We start from the raw sequence: 17,424 nt of genomic DNA, 5'->3' as shown, positions 1-17,424 counted from the left end.
GTTGAGGTCCCTCTGGATGGCGTCCCTTCCTTTGAACGCGTCAACCACACTGCTCGGCTTGGTGTCATCGGCAAACTTGCTGAGGGTGCACTGCCATGCCACTGATGAAGATGCTGAAGAGCACCGGTCCCAAGATAGATCCCTGGGGGACACCGCTCATCATTGGCCCCCACCTGGACATAGTGCCATTCACCACAACCCTTTGTCCACCGATGATGTCCCTCCATCATAGAAGGTCACCAGATTGGTCAGACACAGCCTTCCCTTGGTGAAGCCATGCTGGCTGTCTCAGGTCATCTGCCTATCCCTCATGTGCCTTAATATGTCTTCTAGGAGGATCTGATTTTCCGTGAGGCTCACTGGCCTGTAGTTCCCTAGGTTCTCCTTCCTCCCTTTCTTGTAAATGTGATCTCAGAGCTGCAAATTGTTTGATTTTGGAATAAGCTTTGACACAGTGAGCATGGTGCTGCAGAGTCAGTTCCCCCACTGCGTCCATCAGGGCTGCCCCCATTTCCCATCCCATCCTCACTTCCAGTTTGTGCCAGCCCTATGCTTTTCAGAAGATGTCTTGAGATGCTAAATTTGTTGCTTGGCAGAAATTGTCATCTGTACTTGGAGCTGTTTTTAGGCTTTGAGTGCAGTTTTTTTGCAATCCGTGATAACATCAGAACTTGTATTAGGAGTTGTGAAGGATGCCGGCAGCACGCAATGTGTGTGCTCATAGTCCTTAGCTTTTTATTTTACTTCCTAATGCCTGGCTTTGAGGAAGCAATTCAGTTTTATCAGAGGTTTTCAACCTCTACTTTGCTTTTATTGTAGTTTAGTGGTCAGGATGGAATATAAAAGGCTGCTCAGGGTGGCTCTGCTGGAATGCAGCATCTCCGATATTTCCTCTGGTGCACCATATCAAAGGTGCAACCCCTATCAAAGGTGTAATTTGCATTTGTGCATTTGTTGCTCTCATCTCACTTCCAACTGCTGGGAAATAAATATTCCTGTCCCTTCTCGCTGCCTCTGAGTGGGATTTAACAGCAGAAGCAGCTCCATGCTTACCCTGGTGCCTGGAGCTTCGTAGCACAGGGACCCAGGTGGGCTCTCAGCTGTCACTTCATGGCCCACAGCACCCATTATTATCCCTGTTTTCCTCTTCTTTTGCTGCCTGAGCAATCCCCATACCCACATGGGATGTACTTTCTGTCCCACATCACTTTCTGAAAGAATCACTTGAATTTAGGAATTTGTACGCCTGGAAGTGTATCCGTGCTCATTTAACATTCTTTTTCCCAGCAGTAGGATTTATTCTGCCGATTCCAGAACTTTTTCTCTTTTCTGTAGCTTATCGCCCAAAAGGATTCAATTCCTATTGTTTTAAATGACAGGAGGAAAACTAGCAGAAAACTCACTGAAACACCCTGATTTGATGGAGAAACAAACAAATTTGGCTAACATCTTCCTCACCTCCTCTTGTCTTTCTGGCAGATGTGGATGATTAAAATTTAATGTCAAGGAAAGATTTGTTGTAATTAACAGCAGGTCAGTGTTCCCCTCCATTTTTCTTGCCGTGGGGACGAATACATCTTTTTACAAAAGGTTTTCCCATTTTTTTTATTTGATTGAAACTTGCTTGTAAGTCAACTTAATTTTGCATTGAGGGAGGAATAAAAAAAAAAAAAAAAAGCTAATCCTATCACTTTTAAATACTTCATTAATGTGGGGGAGGCACAGAGCAGAAATAAGAGGCAGCTGGGGATGGTGTGGGAATAGAAAAAACCAGAGCACAGCCATGTGTGTGATTTAGGGATGCTGGATGGTGAGCTGGACCTCATGTTGATTCCTGCCCTCCTGTTGACACCCCAGTAGGTGTTTTACTCTCCCTGCTTCAGATATCTCCACTCCATGGCAAAATATGAGCTGACATAAGGCCCCATCACCCTCTGGTCATGAACTACATCTGCTGAGAAGAAGGATGAGTGGTACTGGAGCACATCTGCTCAGAGGAAGGATGCTTGGCATTGAACTCTATCTGCTTTGAAGAAGGATGTGTGGTCCTGGGCCACACCTGCTCAAAATGAGGATGAGAAGGATGGGAGGTAATGTTCTTAAGTTGAACTAGGGGAGGTTCAGGTTGGGTATTAGGAGAAATATCTTCTCTGAATGTGTGGTCAGGCATTGGAACAGGCTGCCCAAGGGAAGTGGTGGAGTCACCATTCCTGGAGGTGTTCAAGAAATGTGGAGTGGCACTGAGGGACATGGTTTAGTGGGCATGGTGAGGATGGGTTGATGGTTGGATTTGGTGGTCTTAGAGGTCTTTTCAAACCTTAGTGATTTTATGATTCTTTGAGTGGGCATGATGGGCATGGGCTGACATCCGCTCTGAAGAAAGATGTGTGGTCCTGGGCCACATCTATTCAGATGAAGGATAAGCACCAAGGAAAGGATTTTTGCCACCCAATTGCCCATCTAAAGGACAGCAAAAGGCCCTGGAGCCCCTGGACCACGTTTTTCTCCATCCCTGAGCAAATGGTACTGGGGGACTCACGGCTCCAAGCAAAGCTCCAACTCAGCAGCACAGCACGGGCTGCGAGCCTAGCCTGATAAATGGTGCTCATATCCCATTCAAATATGATGCAAGCAGTTTTTTTGTAGTTTGTCTTCCATTGCGGTAGTAAAGTTTTTAATTAGGAAAGCTAATGAGATCGATTAGTCATTAGAACTGACCTCTGGATCTCTGCGAGGAGTGTGCATGTGTGTGCTGGGCTGATAACGGGGGACGCTGGGGTATTGTTTGTAATAAAAGCGTAAAGTGTTTGATTTGAGTGAAATGTGCCACGGGGAATACATCATGTGGAGAAAAAAAATTACAACCCTGGGAGCCTGTAATGAAGGGAATTAAACCAACATCCTATCTAAATAACATGATTATCTACACAAAACCCCTCAGCTAGCAAGTAATAATAGAAAACTGAGCTCTTCGGAGAGCCTCTTTCAGAAGGTGCTTAATGCTGGAGCGTGCATGCGTGCGCTTTCCGAAGAGTGGCTCTGGCATGAATACAACATCCAATTACTGCTGGGGAATGGAGTTTACCAGGTGCCAGCCTGTCTGTGCGCCGGCACTGGGGACACCTGAAAGCTGCAACAATTTGGGACTTCTGTTCCTTGCAGGAGGTGGATTAGGTGTTGGGTTGATTAGTGACAATGCACAGTGGTTAAAAAAAATGTTAATAATGCAATCAACAGATTCCCAGCTTAATAATTTTGTAAGGTTGAAGCAGTGGAGGCGAGGGGTCAGCTGGTGCTGTTTGGGGAGGATGTGGGGTTGTGGTGAGAATAGGTTTGGGGATGCGGTTTTACAGGGTGACAATGGGAACAGATGGGATTTCATCCCAGTTGTGCAAATTTGCAAATCCTGTTGTTGTTCATATATTGCAAACCTAAACGCAGTTCTCTGAAGCAAAACTGTCTGGTTTTGCTGTTGTTTGTAAGTGATTCTAATTGCAATTAGTGCTCAAGCCTTGCAAAGAGCCTTAAAGATTCGTGTAGCTGCCCCAAAGAAGTTAGTGGGATACTACTAAGGATGAGAGGTAGTGGCCTCAAATTGCACCACGGGAGGTTCAGGTTGGATATTAGGAACAATTTCTTCTCTGAAAGAGTGGTCAAGCACTGGAACAAGATGGTGGAGTCACCGTCCCTGCAGGTGTTCAAGAAACATGTACATGTGGCACTGAGGGACATAGTTTAGTGGGAATAGTGTTGTTGGGTTGATGATTGGACTAGATGATCTTAGAAGTCTTTTCCAACCTTCATGATTCTGTGAGTAGGCATGGTGAAGATGGATTGACTTGATGATCTTAGTGGTCTTTTCCAACCTTAACGATTCTATGAAAATTCCAAAGGCAGGGAAACATTAGAAAGCCAAATTGTTTTTTTGTTTTCTTTCCTCTATCTTCCTTTGTTCACCCTTAAATCTGCGAGTATTCGTCTGGTGGTTTCATCTTTTCATAGAATCATTAAAGTTGGAAAGACCGCTAAGATCATCCAGTCCAACTGTCACCCCATTCATTTCCTTGAGAGCATCTCTTAAGTCTCATATATTTAGAGGCTGGGTTAGTAAAGGAAGCCTAAATACTTGGGAATCGATGAGGTTTTAAGACAAAAAAAAAAAAAAAACAGAAATGTCATATGCCTTTCTTAACCCTGGGGAGTATTTAATGAATACATCTTGTTTAATTTTTGTTCCAAACCACCTGAAGCTTAGGTCACTGGTGCTAACTTCCTGGCTTTTCGGGTTGTTAAACATTTCCTGGCTGATTTCATGCGCCTGTACTCAGAGCTTTTATCAATGCTTGCTGCCGACAGCAGCGTGCTTTTCTCTCAAGCATCATCAAAGTCCGGTTCTTAGCATGAGATAACCTGCCTGCAGGCATTATTCTGATATATTAATTACACAGGGGTCCTAAGTAGGAATTAAAGAGCAAAATGTTAGAGATGTGGAAAAAAAATCTCTTAAGAGACGTAAACTGCAGTGCCTTCCCAGTTTTATCACTGCTGCATAAAAGTGCTTGTTTGTGCACTGTCGTGAACATGCCTGACACTTTATAGGCGAAACTGAAGGCTGTGAATCCCTCTGCATGCCCTGTGCTCAATGAGCATTTATCTTTACAGCGGAGCATGGAGGAGCATCGTGATCTTCATCTTTATCCTGAAAAATTCCTGTGATTTATCTACTGAGCTCACTTCTCTCCATCCCCTTATCAGAAGTTGTGAGGCTCAGGCTGAGTATAGGAAGGGGAAATTCCTGCTTTATCCCTCTTGAACCCAGCACTGAGACATTAGCTTGCTCGTGAATGGACAAGAAAGAAAATAAAATACATTTTTCTGCTTTGCTTGTTTAGATGCACAAGCAGCATCATGGTAATCTGGAAGGCACTTCTTGCAGAGATGGACGTGGGATTGAGTACCACATTTTCGGGGAAAATAATGCTTCTGGTTTTCCCCTCTCAACCTTGCAATAATTTTAATTAGAGCATCTCCCAAGAAAAACAGCCAGCCCTTTAAATCAGTTATAAAACCAGAAGACTTAGTCTCAGCATGTAGTGTCAGCTTTAATTATCTGGGCAGTTATAGCTGTATGTTATAAAAGTCAGGCAATTAGATGCATTCCTTAAAGCTGCCAAAAAAAATTGCTAGCTATCACGTGGAGGAAAACCAGAGTTAAACACATAGCTGTTAATTGCATGAAACATTCAGCAGAAAAAACAGGCGTGTGGATAATCCTTCAAAATATTCTGAAAGTGGTAATGATTAAAAGCAGAAATCTGTTCCAAATTGAGATTGGATATTAGGAAAAATTTCTTGTTGGAAAGAGTGGCCAAGCATTGGAACAGGCTGCCCGGGGAAATGGTGGAGTCACCGTCCCTGGAAGCATTCGAGAAGCATGGAGATATGACTCTGAGGGACATGGTTTGGTGGACATGGTGGGGATGTGTTGGGGCTGGACTTGGTGATCTTAGAGGCCATTTCCAGCCTTAATGTTTCTGTGAGTGAGCATGGTGGGGATGGGTTGATGGTTGGACTTGATGAGCTTAGAGATCTTTTCCAACCGTAATGATTTGATGATTCTGTGATCCCTTTTGTCCCACCTGCAACCTCCCTGGACGCACACCTGAATTTCAGCCCATTTTTCCCTTTGCTTTCCTGCAGGTGCCAACTTGCACTTTATAAGGAGCCCCACAGCTAACAAAGTGATAAAGACGCGTTACAGGATAGTGAAGAAGAACGTGGTCACTCCCTCCTCATCGTTTAGCAGCTCTGGCCCCAACTGGAAGACGAGGCGTCTACTAGCATCCAGGTAATTCTTCCATTTGTTGAATGCAGGACCAAGAGTTGTGAATGCTCTTATTTCTGTTCCGTGACATTACAATTGCATTAGTCACAAAAATCACTTAATTTCTCTATTTGTTTAGCTACTTGGACTCATTGTTTATTGACTTAAAGTGTAAAATCATGTTAGTAATCCCATTAGACTGGTGGCAAACAGCTTACCACAGTCTGCTCCTCCAAATTTGTTCCCTATTTGAATTATTTGTTTCCACGATGTTAAATAAGAATAATGCATAAATATGCACATTAGACCTAAGTAAACTTGCTGCTGCTTTTGGAAATGGGCATTTCCTGCTAATCAGACATGGTCAAGCCTGCTAATGATACCAGGCCTGCTTTATAACATTATCGTGGAATCATAGAATCATCAAATCTCCTGGGTTGGAAGGGACCCATAAGGATCATCAAGTCCAACTCTTGCCTCCACATGGGACCACCCAAAAATCAGACCATAGTGCACATCTGTGCTTTGGAGGTGCAAACTGATAGTGCGGTAGCTGTCTCTACTTCAGCTATGAGTGAGCTGCACTATAATCTTGTGGAACATGTTACCAGGAACGTTTTGGAGGCCAAGACAAATTGTGTCTAAGCAAAATAGTGGGAGCTGATGACAGTAGAGTTTTGTTCCAACCTAAGTGATTCTTTGATTCTATAAGAGTTGTCATGATGATGCCGTCCAGAGGGACCTTGATAAACCTGAAAGGTGGCCCCACATGAACCTAACAAAGTTCAACAAAGCAAAGTGCAAGGTTTTGCACTTGGCTTGGGGTAATCCCGGATATGTATACAGACCGGCAGAAGATTTTCTTGAGACTAACCCTGCTGAGAAGGACTTGGGGATCATGGTAGATGGAAAGCTGACGTGAAACAGCAGCGTGCACTTGCAGCCCAGAAGGCCAGTGGTATCCTGGGCTGCAATCAAAGGAGAGGGGCAGCCAACAGGGAGAGGCAGTTGGATATCCCTCTGTACTCTGCCCTTCTGAGGCCAGGTCTGGTGTCAGTTGTGTCCAGGTCTAGGGACCCCAATACAGGAAACATGCCGAGCTTTTGAGAGGGTCCAGAGGAGGGCCACAAAGATGATCAGAGGGCTGGAGCACCTGTCCTATGAAGACAGACAGGAGGAGCTGGGCTTGTTCAGTCTGGAGAAGAGAAGGCTGTGGGGAGTCCTCATTACTGCCTTCCAGTATTTAAAGGGAGATTCTAAACAGGAAGAAAATTAACTTTTTACGTGGGTAGTGATGGACAAGGGGGAATGGTTTTAAACTAAAGGAGGTGAGATTTAGATGTCAGGGGGAAGTTTTTCACTGAGAAGGTGATGAGGTGCTGGAACAGGATACCCAGAGAGGCTGTGGATACCCTGTCCCTGGAGGTGCTCAAAGCCAGGTTGGATGGGACCCTGGGCAACCTGATCTAGTACTTGATCTAGGGGTTGGCAACCCTGCCTATGGCAGGAGGGTTGGGACTTGATGATCATTGGGGTGCTTTCCAACCCAAGCCATTCTGTGATTCTGTGATTCTATGATTCTATGATAATTGATGCTTAAAAAGCTGGAGCCATTAGAACACATTGTTGGCTGTAACTTGAATCTTTGAGAGAACAAGTTGTCCTCTTCCTGAAGTGCCTGTTTGCCCATATCAGGCAATATTTTGAGGAAAGAGACTCTGCTGTGCTCTGCCATTAGTGATGACAGCATAACCCCCAGGTTCTGGGGGATACCAAGTGCTGTCCCCTTCCATTGTGTTCTCCAACAGAGCTGTTGTATGCATTGACATTGATGCCCAACTTTCTTCCAAAAGTTATTTCCTCTCTGTATTCATGCATTGCTCCAAGTGTTGCCTGCTTTTATGAGTGTGCTGGCTGCTGTAAAGAGTCAAAGATTGCAGGGATTATTTCTAAAGTTCAGCTTTGCCTAATTTTTCCCTACTCTTAAGGAAGTTGGTGTAGAGTTTCACAATGTCCTTGGGCAAACTCTTGGGTTTTCCTTTCCTCAAACAAACCATATGCTCTGTTTCCTATTCCCATATCTTATACTTGGGTTGAATCAAGGTATCCTGTATGTGTGCACATTACCCACCAGATATATTCCTTGCATAGCTTGTCAGGCTATTGTAGGAAGTCGCACCATCACGTATGTATTTGTTATGTTTCCTCTTTGGCCCAATTAAAAGCTTTTAAAAATTAATTATCATGTATTGTTTATGTTTTAATGTATGGTTTTTATACTGTGAATTTTATCTAAAATAGTATTATTTCTCAGATGTTCATAATTTGGTGCCAATAATTACTATGCCTGATTATTTTGTGTACAAATGAAGATTTGTTTCTCGCCACTTGTAATCTTCTGTTTTCTCCTGTGGCTCTGGATCTGGCCACTCCAAAAAAGAAATATGTTTTTTTTCTTAACGTAGCCAGAGGAATGGTTGAGTGTTTGCCAACCCAGTTGACCCTAATGAACGCATTTATATCCACACTGACTTCAGTCTTACCCTTCCCCATTTCTGTCTCAGTTTTCCCGGGAAGTAGCTGCCTTTTTGATCTGAACTAGCCATTTGGAGCAAATCTTGCTTCTTTATTTAAATCTGGGAAGGGCAACCTGTCTTGGTGGAAATACCTGCTGCTTTCTGCTCTTGGTACAGAAAATCTCATTACAATGACCGTTCTCTCTGTCTTGGCACTCTCTATGAGTGCTGCTATCCAAGAGGGTGGTAAAAGTTTGATTTTTGTTTCTAATTTTCGTGATTGTGAAATGTTACAAGATAAGAGATTTGGGCAAAACCACTGCTTTAGGGTCTCTCTGTTAATGTGGGGTCTTGAAAGAGAAAAGGTGAGCCAAATATGGACTCGATCTGCTCTCTAATTGTCCTCATTTTATTCTCGAGAGGGGAATTTGTATGTAGTACATGATGTTTGTAGGTGGATTAGGTTCTGCAATCACTTTCATGGCCAGGGAAACAGGATAATTTGTGACTTGGCAGTCTTCATGTAGAGCATCATTGTGTCATACTGTGATGCGACATCACCCCAAACTATTATACTTCTGATGTCACAGAATTCCTTGCTGGTTCCCTTGGGTCCTATCGCTGTCCCCAGAGAGCAGAGATCAGCACCTGCCCCTCTGTTACTCTTATGAAGGGCTGCAGGCTGCCATGTGTTGACTGTAGACTTCCATTAGTTAGCTGTAGGCCGCCATGAGGCCTCCCCTCATCCTTCTCTTGGAAGAGAAGGGCCAAACGAACCAAGGGACCTCAGCTGCTCCCCTTATATCTTCCCCTCTATACTTCCTCATCTTCGTAGCTCTCTTTTGGATGCTCTCTAGTAGCTTTATGTCCTTCTTATATAGGCATTTGGGCATCAGTCAGAAGGGAGGGAGAACGAGGGATAGCGAACACATGCCAGAGAGGAGAGAGAGTTATTTGTCATCATATCAGATCTCAGCTTCTGCTCTGTGATAAGATGAATCTTGCAGAATTGTAGATGGATGAATTTAATGGTTGCGAAATGGCTGCACTGGGGCAAAATCATAGGATCATTAAGGTTGGAAAAGAACTCTAAGATCATCAAGTCCAACCATGAACCCATCACCACCATGCCCACTCATAGAATCATTGAAGCTGGAAAAGACCACTAAGATCATCCAGTCTAACCATCAACTCATCACCACCACACCCACTCATACTAAACTTGAAGAAGACCCCCAGGATCATCAACTCCTAACACTGACCCATCCCTATCATGCCCACTAAACCATGCCCCTCAGTGCCACATCTCCATGGTTCTTTAACACCTTCAGGGACAATGACTCCACTACCTCTCTGGGTAGCCTGTCTCAATGCCTCATGACTCCTTTGGAGAAGAAATTGTTCCTAATATCTAACCTGAACTTCCCATGGCGCAGCTTAAGTCTATTACCTCCCATCCTAAATCAGAGGTATAAGAGACACAATTCCTGCACCAAGCATTTAGCTGAGGTTCTTCCTCCTGTGTTATCTCCAGATCGGGGTGGTTCATGGTTGGAGGAAGGGGAAGGGTCTCAGGTTAGGGCAGGATTCCTGGGCTGAGAGCGCGGTCTGTTTTGCAAAGGAGCAATCCTTTCATCCAGCTGCAATTCGCTGGGAGCTCCCACTTGTAGAATAATTTTATCCATATTAATCTTTGACTTCATTAAATAATGAAGTTTAGTTCTTATGGCTGTTTCAGACAAATCTTGATAAAACACCATCAGCAAATTAAAAACAATTATATTTTAAAGAAGCGATAAATCTCTTACTTTGTCTCCCTCTTACCTTCGTTGTGTGTGATCAATCATCGGCACTGTCTGCAGGAAGCACATGGCAAGTGCTTCTTCTGTAGTTTAACATTTTTTTCTCTTATGCTCCCTTGTTCATTGCATCTTTTTGGGTGTGTAACAGGGAATGATTCAGGGACCTGTGAACTGCTTTTTCAGCTGCTTTACTGGGAACATGCAACTTTTCCTGGACTATTTTGCAGCATGAATTTTGTCTCCTCTTCATTTCTACATTTTGAGGTGTGTCACGTTGAACAGCTGACTTTTTAATACCCTTTTTTCCTCTAAGCCAGAAGTATGAAGTTAAAAGTTTGGTGGTGCTGGGGTTGAATGATGCTCCCAGATTTGTATGTAGCTGTAGCTAAGAGGAATTTCCTACTGTAAAATCCACGTTTTTGGTGCTCCAAAAGTGATGGGCAAGGGTTTTACATGGCAAGTGATATTGTCAGATTGAATGTGGTGCCATTATAGACTTTGCAGCAGCTGTGTTTCTGTCCATCCTATGTAATCGTTGTCCCTAAATGTGTTCGTAGGATTTCCCTGCTCTATTTGCTTATGTGTTCTGCATTGTCCAATGGGAAACCTTTCAGGGGTGTATGGAGCATTGCCGTTGTTGTCCACAGACTGTCCCAGATTTCAAGCAAAAGTGAAGATGGATGTGTCAATGGGAAATGGGTGACGGGGAAAGTCCAGAGGTACCCACTGCTAATCCTGAAGTGATGAGTCGTGTTCTCCCCTTATTGCTGGGTTGCATTAAACTTCACCCTGCTGCTGACTTTTCTGGAGGCAAAAGATGGGAGTATATCTTAAATTAATTTTACTACACTTTTTGTAATATTTTTGTTTTAAATAGATTTATAAGCAACTTGGGGGCTATTTCTCCAAATTTATGAAGATAATTTTCACTCTCTTGATAAGGTTAAATTTACACCTGCTATTTCCATATTAATTCACATTGCTAAGTGGATCTAATTTTCTTCCGTTCTTCTATCTAGTGAGTGTGGCCTTTCCTAATGCAATTTCCCCCTCACTAAATCACTGTGATCGGGAGTCATGATCGAGTTAAATTAACTTAAATTAATTTACTTAATAAGAGCTCCAGATCATTGTGAATGAGGTTAAGATTTATTGATTCTCCTTTTCACTCCTCCCCCTTATCTCTCTCTGCTTTGCAGGAGCACAGCTCAGAAGGGCTGTGATTTGCTTGCCTTAAATTTCATTTTCTCCTATTGACATTGTGGTTGGTCATCACTTAGAAATCACATGGGGACACCTTTTCCACGGCGAGGATAGGGCTGAGCCACTTCACATAGAGAGGTTGCAAAGAATGAAGCAACGCATTGAGTAGTGACAGCATTTGCAGGTACTCAGAATGGCTTTTAGCCCTTCTACAGCAGCTTTTTGGAAATACTGCTGCTCCCAGCCTCTTCCCATGGTTCTTGTGTTGGGAGCCAATATGGCCAAGTGGTGACTGATTTGATCAGTCAACCAGACAGAATGTCCAGACTTGATAGACTGTGCTTGGAGGCAGGAGAAGCCTTGTGGGGTTGAGGGTGCTGTAGGATTGGAGAAACTACTGGAGGAAAAGGTCATAGAATCACAGAATATCCTGAGTTGGAAAGGACCCATAAGGTTCACTGAGTCCAGCTCCTGGAAGAGGTAGTGCATATTTTGTTGAGCTTTTGCATCTCAATATGTCTTGGTTGGAACTGGCAAATGAAGTTCATGGCAGGAGGATGCTCCTGGCTGACAGAAATATTTCCCCATGCAAAACCACTTGCACCACTGAAGGGATGATTTTTTTACCATCCAAACCCAAATACTGCTGAGCATCCAGCTCAAGGTAGCAGTGGGAAATGTCAGTGCTCCCTTCTGGGAGGAAGCCAGGAGCTGTCCCAGCAAGAACAAGAGACCTCAAATCACTCACTTGTGGAGCGACAACCCCAATTTAAGACAATTTTGGGGGAGCAGAGAGGCCTGTGCCTAGTCGCTGATGTTGTGTTTATAGATCCCAGTGATGGGCAAGTTAAGCACTGACCCAGTTTGAACAGTTTTCTTTTAAAATAATGATGCATGTGTATAAAAGAAAAGCAACCTGTCTGCAAATATAATCTGGCCCTGGTGGAGAACCTCAGATATTTCCTTCAGAAAAGTTTACTCCTTCTCTTGAGGGATAAACATACCCCTCCAGCATTATGAATAAGTAAAGAACAAAATAATAAACCATTTGTCAGAGAAAGTGCCTGCTCAGTAGAAAAGATTTGTCAGCAGAGGATAAGCTTGTGTATTTTAGTTTTGTTTTCTTCTTTTCTTTCTGTTCCTTGGCCTGGAGCAAGTGTCAATGGACAGAGCTTGGGACAGGACCCTTGTGGGATTGAATCAGCCCTTGCCACGTGTTCCCATGCGTACTCTTTAGGGTGAAGTGGGTGATTAGGGCAGTGAAATGGGCTGGTGCTTGACTACCACACTAAGTGCAAGTGCTACTTGCCTGCTGAAAGAGAACGACTGCTCTGTGCTGTTTTGCTCTTGCTTTTCAAACTACTGGATGCTGCGGTCCTGCCATCAGGGTGTGGGTAGTATGGTTGTGGGTGGCCATAGAGCCATCTCTGACAGTCACTGTCTTTTCAGGAATTTCAGGAGACATCCTTTGGGATGCTTGTGCTCCAGGTGCTGTGGACATGCCAACCTTCCTGTCTCATCCTTTCCATTCCTTCACTGTGCACGAGTTTTTGGTTTCTGATTTCTCTTTGGTCTCTTACCCATTGTTTTGGGTATCCATCACTGAAAGCTCAACTGAACTCATCGTCCAGTTGTTGCAATGCTTCCTTTCTAGCTTCTTCTCACCATCAAATTTATCTGCTCAGAGTGTATGGATGCCATTGGTCCCCAGCAATGTCCCCATATTTGGTCTGCTCTCCCATGCAGCATCATTGGCTTTTCCTCCAATCTCATACTGGTGTGCTGAGCTCTTTCCGTGGTTGCTATCCTCTTGTGTACAGTGCCTTGCTGAAAGACAGTGTATCTTTCATGCCACGTTAAGGAGACCAAGAGCCTCTAAGCCATGGCTATCCTGCTCCAGTGACCCTAGAAAATTGGTGCTGAGCTTGTCACCCTACTCCAAAGTGGAAGATGCCCACTGTCCTCCACCCTGGAAGAGGAACCAAACCAATAAGACAGTGACAGTGTCTCAAGGAAGCAGGGTGAGCAGAGGCATAGGTACTGGGCTTGGTGTGCCCTTGGCACTGGCATTTGCATTAACTTTTTGCATCTTCACTCCCTAAACCCTTGAGGAAGGGAGATGTGGGTGAGTTGAAGGATTGTCTTGCAAGACAAAAATATACATACTCTACTGATGTGTGCCGGCATGTTTTTTCCAAGACTGATTGCTGCTCCTAATTCTTGCAGAATGTAGAACCACATGGTTGTCTCACCATGAATATGGGCTCATGGCGTAAGTGTTGAAACTGTGTCTATTTTTGGAGAGCATATCTTTGTGACTCCAGATATCCCAATTTGTGTTTTAAACTGGGGCAATGCAGAGTAGTTAGTTGTTTTGGAGCTGCACCATGTGGCTCCCCAGGATGTCCATCTGCTTTGGAAAAGGGGATGGCAACATCCAGAATTTGTTGCATTTTTGAAAACTGTTGAGAATTGGTTGAGATACGTTGATGCTTGTTGCTTGAAGTCATTTGTCCTAAAGCCCAGCAGCTGATTAGTTTTGCTTGAGGTCTCTTAGAACCCCTGTGATTCTGTGAAATTACAGAGTGGACCCTGCAGCCTTGAGATTTGCTGGGAATTATTTCCAGCAATTGAGGAAGATCATAGAATCATTGGACTTGAGTTGGAAGGCATCTTAAAGATCTTAGAGCCGTGGAACGGGTTGGGTTGGTAGGGGTACCAGTCCCAGTCCTGCCCTCTTCCTCGAGACTTGCCTGGAGGCCGCAGGGAGCTTGGGGCCATCCACTGAACTCCTCTTGTTGTCTCAATGCAGATGCATGGAGTCCAGTCCTTCCCTTTTCCTGAGAGCTTGGGAAAGAAGAGGTGAGAGGTCTTGAGGAAGAATGAGGAGAAGGGATTCTAGAGAGCAGTAGCTGGCCCAGGGGCTCTCTGGCAGATAATGACTCTTCAACACCAAGATGGAAATCGAGAGCCCCTGCTGCACTGCGAACGGATATAGTGACATCTCTGGGCAAGCGTGATGCTATTGTGCTTGCCTGGGCCTGATGGAGGTGGATCCACCTCCATGGGCTCGATGTAGGTCTCCAGTGGCTCTACATCCATTGACTCGGGCTCAGTGCTGCTCTCTAGAAGCCAAAGGTTCTTTGGTGGAGGAGGATCCATCCTCCTCCACGAAAGTTCCCAGAATGGGAGGGAAGGATCTAGGTAAGGAGCAACTAGTCTTAAGTGTGTGCTTCCCAGACGCAAGTCGGTCAGTAGCTGGTGTTCTGTTGCCAGGGCCCCCGTATTTAGAGTGGTTAGCAGGAAGGTGACTTGTGACATCATAAGGCCATGTGATCCTAAGAATGTCCCATGACAACCAAAATATGGCTGTGTTGGGCGAGGGGAGGCTATGGCCTGAGAATTGCCCTACTTGTCACCAGTGGTATTCTGCAGAGCTCCATTTTAAGGCCATTTCTTTTTAGTGTTTTCACTGTTGATTGCAATAAAGATCTAGAAGCTGTATTAAGTAAATTTGTGGATGATGTTAAGCTGGGTGGAGTGTTGACTACCCCTTGAGGGTAGAGAAGCCTTGCTCCAAGAACTGGACAAATTTGAGGGTGATCATGATTTGCATGAAGAAGAGCAAGTGCTGGGTTCTGCACCTGGGATGGGGCAGCCCTGGCGCTGTGTACAGACTGGGGGGCGAGGGGCTGGAGAGCAGCCCCGCAAAAAGGGATTTGGGTGTTGAGGTTGATGGCAAATTGAATCTGCGTCATCAGTGCACTCTGGCAGCCAGAAGGGCCAACTGTACCCTCGGGTGCATCAGGCCCGGTGCTGCCAGGCGAGGGAAGTGGCTGTTCTGCTCTGCTCTGGGCTGTGCGGCCTCACTTCGAGCACTGGATGCAGGTTTCAGTGCCCCTACATAAGATGCTATTAGAGAGCATCCAATGGAGGGCTACAGAGATAGGGAAGGGTCTGAGAGTCCTGAGGGTGAGGAGCAGCTGATATCCTTGGATTTGCTCAGCCCAGAGCAGAGCTGGCTGAGAGGAGCCCTCATGGAGACCTGCAACTCCTCACAGGGAGCAGAGGCCATTTCTGAGCTCTGCACTCTGGAAACAGTGACAGGGCCCGAGGGAATGGCATGGAGCTGTACCAGGGGAGGATCAGGTGGGGGTTAGGGAAAGGGTCTGCACCGGAGTGTGGTGTGCATGGAACAAGCTCTCCAGGGCAGTGGGGACAGCCCTGAGCTGCTGCAGCTCAAGGAGCTTTGGGACACGACCCTCAGACACAGGGTTTGAGTTTGGATTGTCCTTTGTGGAGCCAGGGGTTGGATGATCCTTGTGGGTCCTTTCCAGCTTGGGATATTCTGTGACTCTTTGACCTTAAAGATCGTCTACTTCCAACCCACTTGCAGTGTGTGGTGGTGTATAGGATAAAGCATACTAAAATAAAATACATAAAATACGTACATAAAATACATAAAATACTCCAAAACATTTGGTAGGAAAGTAAGACTCCCTCTTAAAGTTACCCATTAATCAAGAATTTCTTGATACTGGGAGATACCAGTCCGAACCCCTGTGCTTTGGAGGCTCTAAGAAGAATTATCCTACCAGTTCCCCATACGGTGACAGGGAACAGGGATGTGAGGATAGCAGCAAATGTCCTTAAAAGCCTAATTCTCCTGATAGAACCAAGAAACCAATTGAATCATAGCTCTGAAGCATTCCATGCAAAAAGCACCTTTGACAGTGACCACCACACAGTATCTAGTTTACGGAATTGTAAGATCTAAGGCTTTTTCAAGCAGAATCTACCTATAATTATGTTAATTGTGGACAGAGACTTCTCAACATTGCAGGATGGAGGCCAAAAGGTGCGTTGTTTTAGCAAGAAAAGCTGTAGGCAGGCTGGTGAGGCAGTTTAATTGTTCACTCTGTCTGCAGGATCCTGTGCTCTCCATTTGCTCAGAAATAGCCAGAGGCAAATAAATTATACCTGATTATTTCTCCGTGTTGCTAAGCAGGCGCTGCTCTCATGTATTCACTGAAGTGCACCTCCAGGAGAAGTCAGCACGTGCTTTTTGGAGAGCTGCGCAAGGCAAATAAATCCCTGTTTTTTAAGGCTTACCTCCAACTTAATTTGACAACTGCATGTCAAGTGAAAGCTTTGGCATCTCCATCCCAGCTGTGTGAGAATGGGGAGTGGTTTTCCTTGGGTTTTACAATGAAAAAGTGTGCGCTGTTGAAATGGTCCAGACTCGCTGGTGCAGTGTGGTGGAAGGAAGACTCGTTAAATCACAGCGTGTTAATGAGCCTGGGGAGGGTGAGAGCTTCTGTGAGCGAGGTTTGGGGGCTGTATTGTGATCTCATATTGCTACAGGGCCGGGACATCATCACAAAAGTTGCAGAGGAAACGAAGAAAACTGTTAGCGTTGGTGCTGCCACTGATAATTGCTGAGTGCTCTGATGGGGAGAAGCTTTAATCAAAGCCACTGTATATTGTGAGGAGACAGGGATTTGTTTTATTCCAGCAAAGGATGCCTTTTGTCCTTGATCTGTGTATTTTATCCCTGCTTGATCTCTTTTTGCTTTAGTGAAAATACTGAGGTGTTTATCTCGATGGCTCATAGTAATGATGCTCCATTGGGATTTTGCCTCCATGATGCTGATTGCTCTCCGTGGTGCTGTCCCGTAGGGACATGAAGGACTGAGGGCATCATAACCCGATGGTCAGAGGTCAGAGCACCAGTAGTTAATTTTCTTTTATCAAGACGAGTGGCCATGCTCCAGCCCTCCCTGGCTTCTGCTGTGCTAATCTGAAAAGGAGTTGAAATGTGACTAATGCCCTTAAAGTTCCTGTCAATTTTTTTCTTCCCAAATTCATTTGACATGAAAGTGAGAAGTAAACAGAAAGGCTGTGTTTAAGCAGATAACTTGGAAAGCCTTTTCCATCACATTTAAAAACGGCCGTGTCATGGATTCTGTGAATTGACGGGTTCTATTTTGTTTTATTTTTTATTTTTTGTCTGTGTGGTAAATTTTCTTTTAATAATCTCGACGTGGTTTTACAAGGTTTAGGGATAAGATTTTTTTTG

The 17,424-nt window shown here is 44.7% G+C and overlaps 1 protein-coding gene across 4 annotated transcripts in view; it reads left to right on the top strand.

Annotated features, from left to right (window-relative positions):
* ZC3H3 (zinc finger CCCH-type containing 3) overlaps positions 1-17,424 on the top strand; it is a 162,833-nt gene that overhangs the window by 61,858 nt on the left and 83,551 nt on the right. For all 4 annotated transcript variants that reach the window (XR_002435289.1, XR_002435290.1, XM_021387474.1 and 1 more), the window contains exon 4: positions 5,701-5,848. Coding sequence is in view for 2 of the 4 variants with exons in the window: in XM_021387474.1 (XP_021243149.1) it covers positions 5,701-5,848 (148 nt within the window). In the remaining 2 variants the exon portion in view is untranslated. The remainder of the gene's footprint in view (positions 1-5,700; positions 5,849-17,424) is intronic.

Source organism: Numida meleagris, chromosome 2 (genome assembly GCF_002078875.1).
Source record: "Numida meleagris isolate 19003 breed g44 Domestic line chromosome 2, NumMel1.0, whole genome shotgun sequence".
NCBI lineage: Eukaryota > Metazoa > Chordata > Aves > Galliformes > Numididae > Numida > Numida meleagris.
Note: the sequence above shows the minus strand (reverse complement) of the source record. Positions and strands in the feature narration are given on the sequence as shown.